Source organism: Atheta coriaria, unplaced genomic scaffold (assembly GCF_025399875.1).
Source record: "Atheta coriaria isolate IRGN ID8LTWV9N9 unplaced genomic scaffold, Caltech_Dcor_3.1 hic_scaffold_16_pilon, whole genome shotgun sequence".
Taxonomy (NCBI): Eukaryota; Metazoa; Arthropoda; class Insecta; order Coleoptera; family Staphylinidae; genus Dalotia; species Dalotia coriaria.
The window spans coordinates 1,194,270-1,212,303 of record NW_027045458.1 but is presented as its reverse complement, the minus strand read 5'-3'; the positions used below and the strand labels follow the sequence as shown (position 1 = coordinate 1,212,303).

Below are 18,034 nucleotides of genomic sequence, written 5' to 3'. Positions count from 1 at the left end.
GACAGAATACTTTTGTTTTCTTAATTTAGACGTAAAATTAAACGGATTATGGTTAGTTTGGTGTAATGCCTGCCCTGTCTTTGATTTTCCTGCTGTCCTGCTGATTTCAGCTGTGCTCATTAGTGTTGCTATGTTTGTTGTGTAGCGGGTAGTCTAAATCGAGCCGCTGTTCGAGCCGGGCTGCTAACAACAAATATTCGTCATTTTTAAATCATTCTCGTCTAAATACATTTTACTACTTCGATAAAATGGCTTGGCTACCACTGGAATCCAATCCTGATGTAAGTATAAGCAGAACCTACGTACTTTCTTCAATAATAACTATTTTATTTGTTTCTTTAGGTTATGAATAAGGTGAGTTGACAAATTTGTATTCAATCTGCCGACAATGCACTTTTACTATGAAGCCGGTTGAAATATAATATGCACAATTGCAGTTCTTGCAAATGCTGGGCGTGTCGTCGGAATGGAAAGTCGTGGATGTCTTCGGCCTGGATGATGAGTGCCTTGCTTGGGTGCCTAAGCCTGTATTGTCAGTTATTTTGCTCTTTCCCTGCAGTGAGAAAGTAAGTTTTTATTTATAGATTTACCAATAAATTCTTTCAATGGTTGCCTTGATCTTGATAAATATAGAATAACAAGAATTTATAAACCACATCAGTACATAAAAAGGCAAAGTGTACAATATATAATATTAACTAAACGAAATTTCTTAAAATTTGTTTGGAAAAAGTGCCAAATATGACATTTTATACTTTATTATATGAATGTATGAGCCTAGAATCGATTCATAACTTGAAATACCACTAAATATGTTTAATTTTCTATTAGTATCATGAATTTGCAACTCAAGAACAGAAGGAAATAGAAGAAAGAGGCCAGACTGTGTCTGATAGCATCTATTACATAAAGCAGTTGGTGTCAAATGCCTGTGGAACAATTGCTCTGCTTCATTGTGTTGCTAACAACTCAGACAAGTAAGTTATGGCTGTACTATCCTTCTATGTATTGATTTCCTAAGGTCAAAACACTATATTATTCATTTATGATCAATGTTTCTGTCATTTGTCTCCAGACTACAGGTGACCAATGAGAACTTCAAAAAACTACTGGAAGAATCCATGACGTTATCTCCTTTGGAACGCGGACAAAAACTGCAGGCAGTTGCAGCTGGCATTCAGGATATGCACCAAGAATTGGCGCAGGAGGGACAGACTGAATTGAATCCCAATGAACAAGTCAATCATCATTTCATTGCATTTGTTCACAAAGATGGCGATTTATACGAACTGGACGGGCGGAAAGAATTCCCGATTAATCATGGTAAAACTACTCCGGAGACTTTATTAGAGGTAAATATTCATACATTTTATACGAAATCATGTTATAAATGGCTATGATACAGGACGCAGCAAAAGTATGCAAACAGTTTGTGGCCCGAGACTCCGAGGACGTCAATTTCACCGTCATGGCGCTGACCGCCGCCGAGAACTGATTTCGTCATTCATTATCCTCGCGAGAAGCACTGCAGCTTTTAAAGTTTTGCCATTTATTTTTTATATACCTTTAATTTAGCTTAAAAACAACCACAGGGAGTGCATTTTTACGTTGTGCGCATTTACGATGTGTCGCATAGCAACGCAACGCCTCGCAATATCCAATGTTCGGGTGGCTTCACCGTGCACAGCCATAATGGTGTGATGAAATTCAGATCTGTTCGATTCGCCTTCTTATATACCGGGCACTAAAAATCATAATCATTTGAAGTAAATTGTGTATCAGCAATGAATGAATAATAAAACAATATTGATATTATGCATATTCACGTACGGCGTATAGTTTTGGATCTTTCGCTGCGGTTGAGAATATTGCGAAAATGTGTACAACAGGTAATTGCGTGTAGAGTACTTTGTTTGTTGATTCTGTCAAGCGTGAATGCCGGCGCTCCCAACCAGCTCCGTCTATGTACAGACCATAGACGTACACACCCTCCGGAGGTGATATTTTAATCTCTTCGCGCATATTTTTGGAAACTTCATTGTGTAGAACTACTTGATCAAGCGCCCAGCCTTTGTGTGCACGCGCAACTTCTTGACGCATTGCGGTTAAAAAGCCTTGAGGATTAAAGAATCCAGTCATCCAGAAAATCACCGGACGGCCACCATAACACCACGTGCGGAATTGTTGATCTCTGTCAATTACTTCAGAATACCAGAAACCTATACTTGTAGCTGACCAGGAGTTTCTAATCCAGATTTCGGGCACGCGTGCGTCGAAAATGTTATCCAAAGCGTCTCTCAAACTCTAAATATTTAGTATTAAATTATTTTATAGCACAAAATAAAATAGTTAATGATATAGGTTATATACCTCGTTCATTATAATAGTGCCTTCAATGGCCAATAACAGATCTTTCAGGGTGACGCGAATTAACAAGATAACACGCTGCATTCTATCAATTTCCTGGCGTAAAAAGATATTTAACGGGTTTAAATGTCCCATTATTCGAAGGCGTTCTTTCACTTCGAATGGATCATAATCTTCCGGCAGTTTACTCAACATTTCCAAGCAAATTCGTGTGACTTTAACTTCTCGCGTTTCACCACCTCCTGCGCTTGCATCTTTCGGTTGAATTGATAATATTGTTGACAGCATTGCGTTGCAATAATTGGAGGAAAAGCTATAAATGCAAGTTGATAATTTATGCTCTAAATATTAAAATTAAATCTTTACGTTATATCTGCATTTGGATGTAATCCGTATGCTTGAGGTGGATCAGCACCCGGAAATGACTCGATTGTAGTTATATAATCAGTGACTTGTTTATACTTGTAGATTTTATATCCTTTATAAAACTGGAAATCGTCGTTGAACATTTTGTCACTGAACCACACCTTGGCGAACGTGTTTAGTAAGCGTTTATCGTAGTCATCGGTAACTCTTCCGCCATATTGTACTTCTCCAAGCATGTATCTAGTGAAATTTCACATGTATTTAATATTTTATGTACGTAATTCTTTTTAAATTTAAATTACCGTATTGTAGTCCAGCTGATTCCCAAAATAGGATCTAAATCATCCAGATGATTCTGTATAAACATACAACTGGCCAACCAATCAGCCGAATTAAATTCGTACGGAATATTCCACCCTAGAGGCCCAAATTTCCTGCGCTCTTGAACAACGGTGTGTAAAAATGATATTGCATAGACCAGTGGTATATATTCCGCTTGATCAGAATAATCCAACATGTCTTGACTCATAGACGTGTATGTTCTTAACAATCCAGCACGAATTCCTATGATACAAACAATTTTTGTGTAAAAATATTGTTTTTGCAGTAAAAATATAAGTTTATAATAACCTGATGGTGGTTCATTGGTAAACTTAATACACATCTGCAATAAACCAATCGGAAAATCATCATGTACTTCCGTTGTAATCCACAGACGGAAATCTGGATGTGTTGGATTTGTGGCCTTTTCCATCTCTTGAAAATCTAGCATAACTTCATCCATATAATCCAATCCAAGATGTGTATTTTGTAACAAAGCCCAAAAACCCTTGAAAAATGTAAAATTTTAGTTAAAAATTCACAAATTTATACAATTCTCATCAAATACTTCTGATTCAGCTTCAGCTAACATCTTCCTTGCATGAACTTCTTGTCCTTGCCCCATGGACATAGTCTTCACTCTATTCTCAACTCGTTTTGCCAATGTTTCAATGTACGGTGTGGGATCAGAGCCTATACTTAAAAAGCAAATCATTGGCGTCATTGGACGACTTTCTTCTAACATTGTATTCAGATTCAGGATCACAGGCTCTGCATATTTTTGTCCTAGTGAAGACGCAATGTATTTTTTGCTTTGTGTGTATGTACGATCCGGACACCATGCACGAATTAATAACAGTTTTCTAAATGTATCTAAAGTATTATATCCATCTGGAATAGGTGCTTCTTCAGGTATATCTTTATCAAACCATGATTTCCACAGTTTTTCATTGTTTGTAATTTGAGTGACTATGTATTGGAAATGGCGTAGTTTCGATAGTTCAACTAAATTCAACCAAGTCATATCCAGAATCCATTTGGCAGGTTTTGGTGCAACTGTATTTAAATCCAGAGCGGCACCACCCTTGATGAAAATACTAAATTCTTCATGACTGATGTGCTCACGTTGTAAGTCGATTTTTAGAGTCATCATCAACACAAACATGTACTTGTCCCTTTCATATAGACCCCGTGATTTATACTTGAAGATTTCATATGTCAAGTATTCTATTATGTTGTTGATTCGTCTGAAAGTTAAATTAATGTTTTAAATGTTTTAGGTAATAAGTAAATCAACAAAAACAAGTTTATACTTTGTTTGAACATTGCTCTTGTCCGATCTTAACATGGAAAGATCAAAGCGTTCCAAAAACTGCACCAAAGATGTTTGATACATGCAGTTTACCATTGCCATAGTGGTAATTAAGAAATACAACACACTCCCGCGTGTTGCAATCGGTCGAAACTCTTCACGGGCCGCGTTAATTTTAATCTCAGTTTCCCTGGCGATACTCAACTTTTCACGCACTTCTGTTGCAGTATTTTTGGTGATATTCAACACACCAATCAATGATTCATCCTCAACGAGATTTCCTTGAGTTGTTGTCAGTTTATACAACAAATTCTGCTCCAATTCACCGATTTTACGCTTGTTTGCTGTTACATCTTTCATTAATGTTGTACGCTCAGTTTCCAACTCTCGTTTTTCACTGAGAATCACACGGCCTAACAATTGGTCTTCAAGACCTTTCATGGTTACAGTAAAATCAATGATTGAAGTTCTCGCAAAGATCTCAGGAGTGTATGATGGATTGGCTAATTTGGTAGTGATATAAACTCGGAAGCCTTTCACGAAATCAACTTCTTTATCACCGATTTTAACTTTGTACATTGTGCCGATTTTAATCAAATTTTTCTCCAGGACATTATCCAATACAGGATCCAATTCTTCACCTACATCTTCGATGATTAATGGACGACCCAGAGTCACTGCATCTTCAATATGATTCCTGAAGTACTTATGGCTTAATGCAGTAACAACAAGGTCATTATTCATTTCTTTGTTTTTAACCCAATTCTTGCCTTGATTCTGTGGATCAATTAGTAAAGGAAATCGTGTTGCCTTCGTCACAATGATTGCATTTTGAATGGATAACTCGTCAGTTGGTAAGCCTTCCAAGTTCCATTCACCAATCTAAACCAAAAAAATACATAAATATGGAAAATAATTTTAAATAAACACTAATTTAGTTATATTTACAGTTGCTGTATCCGCCATGCTCTCAATCACGTTTATATTGCTGGAAACAGGAATCTTGTGTTCAAGAATCATCTTGTTCCAGTCTCTCTGCATCATGATTCTCAATTCCTGATTGAATGGACCTGCATAGCCCAAGAACGCAGTCAAAATCAGAACGTCACCGATTAAACGCTCTGTTTCCGCTTTGAACTGAGCTGATTGTTCTGTCCAACGAACTCGTTCACCACTCAAGCCATTAATCAAAGCAGTTGCGGCATCCATCTTGGATTTGACTTTATTGGCATCATCCAAAACAGCTTGTTTGAACGTCATTGCTGCATCATACTTTTCTTGACATTGTTTCACTTCTGCTTCTTTGGTCTGCAGTAATTTCATAGCTGCACCCAGTTCGGTTTGTGCTTTGTCTAGTTTTGCTTGTTGTCTGACTAAATTAGCTTTCAGTGGTAAGACATCTTTGTTTACTTTATAAAAAGATGCCATTGCAATTGTCCATGAAATCAAACCAGCTACGTTACCGCAAGCTGTTTTGGCTGCTTCGTAGTTGTAAGTGGGGAAGTCAAAGTAAGGAATTAGCAAGTCTAACATTTCACCGTTGATTGTATCCTTTGGATATTCTTGTAATTTTTGTAGGAATTTAGTATCTGCCATTACTCTAAGGGATTCACTCCAAGATGTAACAAGGAACTTTTTCTCTGGATCAACCTGAATAGGTTCCATCTTCTTCCGGAAGTAAATATTCACGGCATCCATGATCAACATAATCAAATGTGGAGGTTTGCCCAATTTACGCACAGTTGCAATATCCGCCGCTTTGATTGTTAATAAAGCTGCCTCAGCTGCGTCTAACGCAGGTTTTGCATCTTTTAACTTAGTTTCAGCCTCTTGTTGATCCACACTGATATTAGCTACTAATACTTCAGCTTTTTCCTTTACAACAGTAGCTTCTTCTTTGATTTTATTCGCTATCTCAGAAGCCTCCATAACGACATTCAAAACCTTCTCAGCTTCGTTGGTAGCGAGCACAATATCCTTTTCTTTTATTGCTAGTTCCTTCCGCAATATATCAACACTAGCGCCTGCTTCAACCAGTTTACCAAGTCCAGTCTTCATACGCACAGCTAACACCTCAATATCTTCATGTTTATCACCATATAAAGCTTTGTAACTACTCAGGAATGATAAAAATGTTTTAGGTGTAACAAAAGTTTGTCGCCGGAATCTGTCAAAGTAATTAATGCAAACATCTCCAACATAGTCCTGAACTTCGGAAGTCATCAGAATCAATTCATGCTTTGCTTCTGGTGTGCAAACAATCGGGAAATTAAGCAGAATATGTTCACTAACTTCGATCAGAGCATCCAGTGGCCATTTTGAGAACCAATCCATAGTCACGCCTGATATTAAACCAGGGAACTTCATTGCACGACTACGGAACTTGTCACTCACAGGTGAGAAGCACAAAACCACATGAAGATTATTTCTGGCTCTTGAAATGAAGAAATCATACAGATTATCATTTGTAGGGATACGTTTCGGTTGTTGCTTCTTCATGACAGGTATAAGTTCAGATTGAATTTCATCCAGTTCATCTTTAGCGTATAAATTTGCTATTTCTCCTGAACTTAACACATTGTTTAAGTATTCCAAGAAAGTTTCTTCTTTGATATCATTATCAGTAAAAATAAAAGTGATGCCTTTGCCTTCAAAGCCAGCAACTCTGTATAAATATTTAAAATCTTCCACAAGGTTGTTATTGTTATAAGATCTCGTAAGTTGTATTTGGAAATGTTTGTAATTAGCAATGTAACTTGCCAACTTAGTTAAACTTTGTTTGCCAGATCCACCCACACCGACCAACATGGAGTTTCCACGCGGTGTGCGTACAATTCTTGATATAATACACAAATGTATCATGGCGTCCATGAAGAAGACCATATCCAATTGACCACTGCGGACAGTCTCATTATAGCCGTCCATGAATTGGAATAATCTTTCTTTGACAAACTCCCAGCTTGGAATGACTTGATAAATCTTCGGTGCACTAAAATCGAAGTCATCTGGTTCATCACCAGTTGCTTCTGGAGGATCTTTTAAAAAGTCAACGAAATATATAGGTTCCGGGTCAAATTCCTCGAGGCATTCTGGCAGTTCTTCATTTACTACTTTTTTGATATTGCTAAAGAACCAAGCTCTGTCTGCTTCACAAGTAAATCTATCAGAGATTACTCTGGTGCATTCATGCTGCCACAGTTGTAGTAACACTTTCAAATTGGGTAATTCTTCATCTGTGATGTAAGTTATCCCCTGCCAAATACGTGAAAGATCACGCAAGTTAAATACGTAATGGAACTTTGCTGGTGTCGGCAACATTTTGATTTTTGTGTTTTGCCATAGGTGACGTGTAAGTGGGATTAGTTTTGGTATGAAGTCGACTATCCATTGTTGGAAGCGTTCGTCGCAAAAGTATCCTTTACCGATTTTACTGAAAATCTGATCCATTGAGCTCACACTCGGCAGTGTACAGTTGAATATACAATATTGTCGTTTGAGGCGATTTGGTATGTCATTACGACCACCACCTGGATGAATCATGGCTGCTAAGAACAATACATCCAGAATCGTAGAGAAATCTCCAGGTTTATCCAAACTGTAAAAACCCGATTGCTCCATCAACTGGCGCACAATTTCATTGGTTACTTGATCACCCCATGCATTAATCACAGGCATGTTGATATCGTCAATGAAAACAGTGAGGGATTTTCCCGCTGGGGGACCATAAGTGGTCCCGACTCTTTTATCAACATAGGATTCAATGATTCTTTGTACCATATTTGGAGTGGTAGCAGATGAAAAATTGAAAGCTTTGAATAGTTTGAAATCCGGATCAAATTGTAAGGTAAACGCCTTTATCATTACAGTTTTTGCTGTGCCTTGTTCACCGATAAGGAGAACGGCTTTGTTTTGTTTTGCAATTGTGGATATTAGGAAAGCTGTTCGGACGTTGTCTACATTAGGGACTAGAATACTTGCATATTCTAAGATTTGATCCGGTGGGTAATAGAATTCTTCAACGCGCTCGGACCAATGTTGCCAACGGCCGTTGTCATTGACGACGAACTCGAAGATTGTTTCATTTTCGCGAACTTTTGGCCAACTCATTTTGGACGGGTGCTTTGTAACAAACTCTTCTAGTTTTGTGCGGTCTTCTAATTCTAGGACAGCTCCAAGTGACCACATACAAGCAAATAGGAAAAGATGTTCTAGATGACGATCAGTTAACACTTCTGCAAATGTTGAAAAAGGTATTACTTAGAAGTTTTCCGCACAGTTAGCATCATCTTGAGTCGAAAAATATAATTTATTCTTCAAACAGACTTTCAACCCTTATATTACACCCTTAATATTATAATTTTATGGCTTAAAGTATCCCATATTCTTTTCCAAGAACTAATCTATCTATATACAAAAGTTTATAACATTTGGTCCAAAAGCTTAGGCGTGAAAGAGTAACAAACATCAATTTTCACAAATTTCCGCATTTAAAACAAGATAAAATAATAAGTTGTAAGTATACATACTATTTTCTTCTGTGCTTGATTCAATAATTCCTTGTAAAATATCATAACACTGTCGAATATATAACGCTTCCAGAATAAACATTTTAGGCTTCAGTCTTGACTGTACAAAAGTATGCATATCGTCATAAATCTTGTTGAAACAATTCCGAAGGACTTCAGCTTCCTGCGATGGTCTCGTAATCAACCAAGCTTGTAATAGTGGCGTCCATGGTAATACAGACGAACTTAAGAAAACCATACCCATTCTTGACACGGTTGCAGGACTAGCATTATCCACATTATCAGGTTCAAACACCAACTTGCAATTTGGTGCCATCACAATTCTATCACCGTTTGCAAGAGTCAGTGTTTTATTATCATCTAAAACAGAGTTAAGATTCTCGATCCACACTGCGTCCACTGGTCCATCTAGAACTAACCAAACAAAATCGGTTTTCTTGACCTTTAGTGTTCTCCTCCATAGAGTAGAAAATATTCCGTCTGTCCAATCATTAGTAGCTACATCCAAGCGACCAAACATTTGTGGTGCGGTTATAGCTTTTGGATTCATGCGCATTTCCTTATGTGGTTTACCCATTTCAGTCAGCGAACGCATCAAGCAATGCATTGATGATGTTTTACCAGCACCTGTTGGTCCCATACTCATAAGACCATGTCTCACAAGACTTGTTTCAAAAAGTTGTAAAATTTTCAAATTCCATGTGGAATAATTAATATAACCCATTAAATTGGATTGATTTGCAATAGCTTTCTGTAGTTCTTTCCAGCTGTGTGTTTGTAGCCTGATACCAGGGAACATGTCTTCAATAAGAGATAAGAAGAGAGGTTCATCTTCATCTACTAGTTTACTAAGGTTCATGTCACGTAGTACACGCATAACAATTGTTTCTTCGGTGTCACTTGGATGTTCACGTTTTTGTGCGCCTAGAGTTCTTAGGCATGAGAGGATATTACGTAGGCCGAAATCATAGTGCACTTGTTTAGATAGTTGTTCTTCACAGAGTTTGTATAAAGTGAAGAATTTTCGACTTAAAATAACGTTTTCTTTGAAACCGCACGACGCGAGTTTTACTCGGATGATGATTTGTCGATCGGGGACCATCATCGCGACTGAGCGGAACATGATTTTTAGGTTTTCGGGTAATTCTTGACGACCAGCATAGCCAGGATTCATGGTTAGGAAAATTCCGAATTCAATGTTCATTGTAACCGAATCACCATCACTGGAAACATAAATATTGCGTGTTTATTGACGTTATAAACATTCATAGTTAAAATATATGCTCTTTCTGTCTGTGGCGACCCGCAGAAAGGAGTGGGGGAAGGTGTGATATCACATACGTTATTCTATCAACAACGCACCTTTCCCTATACTTTTTTTCTGGTATTCAACAGGTATAAAAGAGCAACTAGCATTTAATACGAATCTCTCTCAACCAAAAACATTATTTTCCATTATTTCTATGTGATCTATTTAAAAACTAGTAAATTTTATGGTACCTGAAGAGAAAAACTGGTTTCCGTTCTTTTCGAGCTTGTAACACAATATAAATCTGTTGGGCAGCTACTGATAGCACAGGAAGTTCAATCCGGTTGAATTCATCAAAGCATCCCCATGTACCAGACTGGGCTAAACCCTAGAATCAAATTAAGGTTAAAAATCTCCTGATAATTCCTTATTAAATAAATTATTCACTTTAAAAATTCTTCCCAGTCCACGAAAATCCATCTGATCAGAACAATTGAACACCACAACTAACTTTCCTAAGGTTCTGCCCATATCTTTAACGGTTTCCGTTTTTCCCGTACCCGCAGGACCAGCAGGTGCTCCACCCATATTCATCCCTGTTAAAATTACATTAAAAACCCTCTTGAATAGAAATTTTACCAATAAAACTTACATATAGCTTGAGCTAAAGTAATGTAACACCGATCAGTCAAAGGAGTAATGGCCAATCGTTCAGTCACACCCAAATATTCATTCTGATACATAAATATCACATCTGTAATCTTTACAGTTATCTCATCATTTTCTTCGTTGTAATAAAACCGTGCTTGTTTCTGCCATTCAAAGTCCAAGATATTTCTGACTTTCAGTTTAACAATATCATCAAAGATATCACGTTGATGTACGTGGATTGTAACCATTGTTTCATACCGGATGCGTTCTAGTTTAGACAAATCTTTGGATGTTAAGTCAATCAATGAGTTAAGCAAATCCAGGAAGCGTTTGTTTGTTTGCTTCATGATGTATCTATCTACTTTGTTTTTACGCAAAGCATGTTCAGCTTCTTTCGTCCATAACACTTGGATACCAACTAAACCAGCCTATAAACCATAATGTAATAATTTTTTTTTTGTTAACAAATGTTTAATGTTTATGTACCTGTCCACAATATGCGGTAAAACCTTTGATAAAATCATAGTCGGAATCTTTTAAACATTGACACTGATTAGCGATTACGTTTTTCACTGTGTCTCTTACCATGGACAGCAGAGAATTTAACCATAATTCAACGCCACCTACGCAATGAACTGGTTTCTCAAATGGTATCACTTCGTTCAAATCTGAACGCATGCCGAGAATAGCGTCAGATTTTTCAGGATCAAAATCAACCTGTAAAAACACATCAAAATTATTTTTGGACATTTTTGTTAGTAATGTTGACTTACCCTGTATACAGCATCAAATAAACTGAGTAGATGTTGTTGAATTGATTGTGGATCAGAACTTTGTCCCAAAATCTCCAATAACACAGGATCAGAGATAAAGAAGAACCTTGGAAAGCATAAACGTTTCGACTCTAAATATCCAGTCAAACTCTTTTGGCAAGTCTCCAATTGTTCCAAAAGATATGGCAATAAAGTCAACATAGTATCATCGCATGTACAACACTCAACAGCATTTGGTATTTCGTGAGCTCTGAGCATAATTTTCACCCAACTTTTATCGATATTCTGAAATCGTTTCGCTTCTTGCGGGAGTTGTCTAGCAATATCACCACCAACAAACACAGCTTCTAAGTAAATCCATAAATTCTGTACTTGTATCCATTTTTCTAACACTTCCGAAGTATTTACTAACTTGGTCACCCATAATTGGATATCTTTCTTGAATGGTGCGTTATAACGATTGCTTAGTAATGAATTCATTACCATTAAACTGTCTTCTAGAACTGCAATGATTTCAGAAGTTTCTTGACCTTTAAGAAGTAACTCTCCTCTTGATTTGAAGGTAGTGAAGGATAATTCTACAACAGCCCAATCGGCAATAACTTGTTTAAGTTTTGCTTCGATATCTTTCTCTTTAACAGCACTAATACAAATATCCTCAACATCATCTTTGAATTTCAATAACGGAGCTTCCATTACGTCTCGCAGTGAAAAAGTAGGTGATTCGATATCAAAGTCATAGTTGCATACTTTAGCAATACGCAACCAATGACGTTCCTTCATTGCATTATTTGCCATAAGTTCCAACAATGGACAAGTTTCATTAAAGTCGTCGATTTTCTTCTTAAGATCAAGGAATGCAGGCCAATCTTTCATACCTTTTGGTAACTTACGACATCTGTTTTGGAATTCAGCTAATTCCGCCATTATGACTTCAGTGTCAACGTCCACCCATAGTAAATCAGAATATCCATCAATACTTGTGTTTACAGTTATATAAAGACTGTATAATTTGTTTAGGAGATTAAATTCTTTCTTTCTTTTGTGTAAAATTGGATAGTCATTGACTTGGAGACCGAATAATCTTTCACCACTGCTGTACATTTCAAAACGTCTCCATAATTCATCAAATCGTGCTTGGAACATCAAAACTCGATCACTGGCTTCTCTTGCTTCCAATCCGGGGACCATCGGACCGTTTTCTTCAAAGTCCACGTCGAAATCGAGGACATCTTGAAGGAAAGTAGCGACACCTGCTGTGAGTTCGTCTTGGAGGGGACCTTGGACCAAGCAAATTTGTTCTTGAACGGCTTTTGACTGAAATTAACTGAGTTAGAATCTGTTTTTTGAAGAATGTTATGAATTTAGTTACATTATTGACCATTGTAGTGAAATTATATCGAAGAGTGTCAATTCTTTCAATATCTTCTTTGGGGACATCAATTTTGAAGCGTAGGAATGTTGCATAAGCAGCTTCCATTCTTTCTAATTGCATATCCATGTCAATAAAGTTTTCTCGGATGGTTTCTAGACAACTCATAGCCAGACGACAATCGTCTAGGTCTTTGATAGGTTTAGCTAGGATTTTCTCTTGTTGTTTGATGAAGTCAATCATTTCCATTAGTTTTTCTTTGTATTGATGCATGAGAATCTTGCCCAGGACGTGTTTCCATGCGTTGGACTCCACTAATAATGCTAATTTGTATTTTTCTATAAATTTAAATAAAAATTTAATGTTTGTGGGGAAAAATTGTTAGTTGGAATTGTACCCATGATAATACGTATTGCAAGAATGTCATGATACTCTGGTAGAGCTTGGATATTGGCTGCTCTTTCATCGTAAGCAGTGAAACGTTCAGCGATTTCTACTACAAGTGGGTTGCCTGCACAGTATTCAGCTATTTGTTCATCACGATCTTCTACCCAGAGATAAGAATATTCTAAGTAGCTCTAAAATAAAAATTTAAATAAATATACTTTTCTTTGATGATGCAGATTTTAACGACATCTAGGTATGAATTATGTAATTAGAACTATGATTTAACTTCTATCTTAAGTTTCATCTCTTATTTTATACCTTGATAATTATATTTTTGTGATAAAAGGTGGTTTATGTTATTTTCCATGGCGAAATTTACTTTGATTCAAAAATTTATCAAATTTGGTTGAGTAGTTTTTGCGTGAAAGCGTCACAAATAAACAAACTTACTGAAATTGGCATTAAAACTCATTAAAACCCCCCGAGATTAACTTTTGTGGACAAAATAAAACTTAATTGAGAAAATATAAGATAAATTGACTAGCAATTGTAGTTTTTTTGCAAACTTTTAGTAATTCAAAACAAGAATGTATTAATTCACAACTTCTACTTACTTCCAATAATTTCAAAACATCAGGTTTCAACAAATACATAACACCTTGAAGACCCATAAAAATCCTCACGATTTCTTTATGTTCCGACACGGTTTTATAACAATTTATAAACCCAGCAGCCGTGGTGAACTCAGTCTTTTCAGCAATAACCACACCTTTTTTCTTCACCTTTTCACGTGCATATCTTTGTCCCCATTGCACGATATCCTTATGAGTAGCCACAATATTATTCAGCACCATAGCAAAGTGCTGCTGAATCTGATCCAAAGTAGGTATTATCATATTAATAGGTATTTGCAACTCCATGTAAGTCTTCATAATAGGCAGCGTAGTTAACATATCTTCAATATTTGAATTAGCAGCGCGTTTTTTAATCTTTTCCAATGAAGATTTAGTGCATTTTACTAAAGCATCAGTCATGTTCATATTAAAATAAGCAAACATTTCCACACAGTCTGAGTGTATAGAAAATATGTCAATGTGTTGATTACGGTCGATATCACCAAAAAGTGCATCTTCATTAGCCATTATAAGTTTGGATGATGATCCTACAGGTTTAACAACTCTTTCGGGGTCCAACCAGTCGTATTTTCCTTCTTGTAGGTGTGGATCATTGATGGCATCCATGAATTTATCGATTAACTCCACAACTGCTTTCTCTGCAGTGCTGGATTTCTGTTCAATTTCTCTTACTACAATAAAACACTTTAGCTTTTTTTAAATAAAAACAAAATTTTGCATATCCTACCAATTGATTCTCTATGTTCAATGTTTAATTGTAAAAATTCCGCTGGAGTTACCGGTTCAGTTGGTAAATAAACCAAACTAATCTGACTAATACTATCTAGAATCTCATCAATTCTAGCTTCTTTAATATCAGTTACTTCCTTGACAAACACTTCAATATGATCCAAAAACTTAGTAATTTCATCACAAAATTCTGGAATTTTCATCGAAGTCCAAGTAATTGTCGAGAATCCCGGCATGAAAATATTCTCCATTTTTATTAGTGTCAATTTCATTAAAGGTATAAAAAGTTGCGGAATATTTTCTTTGATAGAATCATGTCGTTTGATTAAATTTTTAATCAACTCGTAAGATTCTAAAATTTTATCCTTGCAGAAAACTAATATTTGCCCTGCATCTGGTACTTCCAATTCTAATTTGTACATGTATTCAGATTCTCTGATTGCTTCTATGATATATTCATCAAAGTTAACAAGACAACGTCGAGTTTTTGGATGTTTCATTAAAATAGGCGAACCTAGACCATTCCGGACTTGATACAAATGATCAAACCATGCGTCATGATAAATCTGCTCATAGTGAACAAAAACTGTTGATAGGGCATTGTACATTTGAATACATTTTTGTGCTTTTCTATGTCGCATAATCTGCAATATTAAATTTCTATTATTTTTAGTAATAATTACGAAAATAAAATATTTACGCGACGTTTTTTCTGAAATACTCTCATAGGTACTTCTATACGTTTGTATAATTGTCGAATCCACATGATTCTTCCCGAAACAGGCGGAATATTCTTCGGTAAAGGTGGTTTTTGTCGATCTTCGTTGTATCTATCACGAATTTCTTCGATTTCAGACTGATAAACAACAAATGCTTCCAAATATCGCTCGTCTAAATGAATGCATTCCAAATTCAACTTTTCAAACCGCGCTAATAAGCGTAAAATGTTATCCACATCCGAATAATTTTCTAAACTTGTTCCGACAAATTCTTCTAAATCGTATTCAGTGTCAGCAACGTTTTGTTTAAACTCATCGTAATCTTTATCAAACGCTTCTAAGCGATGATTTAACACATCATAAGTCTTTGACGAAATGGTAAGATAAAACTTTTTGAATAAATTTGCGTATTCATCAATTCCTTCAATTGTACTAGATGCTAGTATTGAATATTTTGTTGTAATTTCGATAACGTCGATAATTTCCTCAATGCGTTTCTTAAATGTTTCAAATTTGCCAAAAACGTACATTTCTGAGCATTCAAACGGTGACTCGCCTTCCAATTCCATTTTTAATAGAACATGTTTAAAACATTGATAGTATTTTAAGTATAAGTCTAAGCAGACTTTAAATTTTGCCATTATTTCATGGCGAGGTTGACGCCATATTATTTTTGTCCCGTCACAATTCAAATAACTGCGACATACTTGAATCATTTGATTGGAAACTTTCACCAAAATAGCTGTCACGTTTGCGGTGTTATTATAATATCTAGATGTTGTGTAAACCATTCTGATTGCATATAAGAGTGCAGGAAGATGATCAGGGATTTTGGAAGGATCACAACGGTATAATGGCTGCCAATATTGTTCCAAAGCGTAGAGATATTTAACATTATCTTGGCATTCATTACGGGCATCTGTCACTGCATTATCATGTTTGTACCATTTCTGTATGCATAATTTATACTTATAGGATTAAATAATTTATAAAATTAAGTTGTTACCTTTAAAAACTTAGATTTTGCTTGTTGAAGTAATTGTACATGTCTCATGCAAGGTTCAGATTTTAAAAATTCAACAATGCTCGTAAATTTTGCAAGCTGTCGACGCCAGTATTCAATTTCAACCACAGGACCCACAAATTCATTCTCTCTGCGTAGTTGTTGGAATTGTGTGAGTACTCGTTCCATTACTTTGGCCCAGGAACGGACTACAGTTTCGACATAACGCACATGTTCGATTTTACTCGCTGTGGACCTTACTAACAATGGCGATGAAAGTTGGTTAGTGTAAAATTCTTGATTGTATACGAATTTTACAATGCCGTCAAGATCAATTCTGGTTGCTATAAGATGTAAAGTTTTAAGGATAATATATTAAACTAGATAGTAAATGTATTACTGTCTATAAAATTGTAAAATTGTCGAAAATCGCCGATGAAATCGCGTTTTATTAAGAGTCCATGTTCGCTTTTTAACAGGTCACCCCAGTCGTTGTTTAAATTAATACTGGGTGCAATCAATGTCTTCAAAAGGTTAAAAATCACTGATACTACGTTCCCGTTAAAATCTTGAATATTTAGTTTTGCAAAGAAGCAATCCTACAAATATTATGAAATTTATTATGTAAGAATCTAAGGTAGGCAACTTTAATGACAAATACTGTACCTCGCCTAAATTTCTCATTTCTAGATCTTTATCTTCGACTTTATAAACAACTACAGCTTGTTCTTTGAACGCTGTATGTAATCCATCGCTAACAAAAACTCTCTTCTCGATTTTTTCTTTCAGTCCGGTGACAAACGCTGAATATCTTCCGGTTTCTTAAAGAAATATTTAGTTAATAAACAAATAAATAAATGAAACTGGGCAAAAAACTTACCAAGTGGTGGTGCCTCATCATCTTGATAAAAGAAGATAATCGCATGCTTGTCTCCTTTGCTCATGAATGCATTAAGCAAGTTAACGTGCGCCTCAAGATCAATAACGCCCTCCACTACTTCGTTTTGATCAATGCCCAGAAACAAAGCCACCATTTCGATGATGTGACGATGTGGTAGTTGCAGCGTCGAGAGGCGTGCAAGTCGATTTTCTTTGTATTTGTTCTATAGTAATATGAGTTTAGTTTTTTTTTTAAATGTGTAATGAATTTACATACTAGTCGTTCTTTTATGTTTTCCATTTGGCTGACGGTTGATAAATTATGCCCACGATATTTATTGCTTCGAAAGTTTGCAACTGCTTGATGTGCGTCATCTTTAAGGCGTTCACTGTCATCATCTAAATTCTCCTCTTCTTCATCCTCTTCTTCTTCTGCATCGATGTCCAGTGATGGCAGAGGGCTTTCCTCGTCCACTTCTTCAGCCATTGTATATTTTTATAGTTTATTATCTTTTATTATCTTTTATTATCAGTTAAAAATCGGTAATAAAATATGTACGGATTTAAATTATTACAAATTGTGAAATAGAGTTATTTTACAATTTTAACATTTAATACTGTACACGTGCAAGTTATACAAATGTCATGTGTAAATATAACTGATTTATATTGTTTCAAATTGTTCGATTGCTACTAGAAACCACAGGCGGGTTGATTTCAGTTTAAATTTCCCGCGTTTGGTTTA

At 36.0% G+C, this 18,034-nt stretch overlaps 2 protein-coding genes across 2 annotated transcripts; one reads left to right on the top strand and one right to left on the bottom strand.

Moving 5' to 3' along the window:
• Window positions 1-134: 134 nt before the first annotated feature.
• On the top strand, window positions 135-1,825 carry LOC135802242 (ubiquitin carboxyl-terminal hydrolase isozyme L3-like). Its single transcript, XM_065315794.1, has 5 exons — window positions 135-354; window positions 438-566; window positions 832-977; window positions 1,076-1,352; window positions 1,406-1,825. Exons 1-5 carry the CDS (start codon window positions 346-348, stop codon window positions 1,493-1,495), a joined length of 651 nt encoding a protein of 216 aa, XP_065171866.1. The 5' UTR covers window positions 135-345; the 3' UTR covers window positions 1,496-1,825.
• Window positions 1,401-17,586, bottom strand: LOC135802335 (dynein axonemal heavy chain 8-like). Its single transcript, XM_065315898.1, has 25 exons — window positions 17,567-17,586; window positions 17,291-17,513; window positions 17,077-17,231; window positions 16,811-17,009; window positions 16,414-16,754; window positions 15,389-16,357; window positions 14,687-15,332; window positions 13,939-14,630; window positions 13,335-13,515; window positions 12,938-13,275; window positions 11,566-12,882; window positions 11,279-11,509; window positions 10,794-11,220; window positions 10,589-10,737; window positions 10,393-10,529; window positions 8,893-10,115; window positions 5,315-8,598; window positions 4,368-5,248; window positions 3,623-4,301; window positions 3,364-3,562; window positions 3,036-3,297; window positions 2,734-2,973; window positions 2,371-2,680; window positions 1,831-2,304; window positions 1,401-1,744 (listed from the first exon to the last, which is right to left on the bottom strand). The coding sequence occupies exons 2-25, from the start codon at window positions 17,442-17,444 to the stop codon at window positions 1,619-1,621; spliced, it is 13,614 nt and encodes a 4,537-aa protein (XP_065171970.1). The 5' UTR covers window positions 17,445-17,513; window positions 17,567-17,586; the 3' UTR covers window positions 1,401-1,618.
• Window positions 17,587-18,034: the final 448 nt, after the last annotated feature.

What these genes read in the sequence shown, in the direction of transcription:
- LOC135802242 (XM_065315794.1), top strand. An exon ending in TCTTTCCCTGCAGTGAGAAA is followed by an intron (nt 567 to 831) that starts GTAAGTTTTTAT and finishes ATTTTCTATTAG; the next exon opens with TATCATGAATTTGCAACTCA. An exon ending in GTTGCTAACAACTCAGACAA is followed by an intron (nt 978 to 1,075) that starts GTAAGTTATGGC and finishes ATTTGTCTCCAG; the next exon opens with ACTACAGGTGACCAATGAGA.
- LOC135802335 (XM_065315898.1), bottom strand. Translation starts at nt 17,444, where the DNA reads ATGGTGGCTTTGTTTCTGGGCATTGATCAAAACGAAGTAGTGGAGGGC. An exon ending in TGCAATACGTATTATCATGG is followed by an intron (nt 13,276 to 13,334) that starts GTACAATTCCAA and finishes TTAAATTTATAG; the next exon opens with AAAAATACAAATTAGCATTA. An exon ending in TAGCTGAAGCTGAATCAGAA is followed by an intron (nt 3,563 to 3,622) that starts GTATTTGATGAG and finishes ACATTTTTCAAG; the next exon opens with GGTTTTTGGGCTTTGTTACA.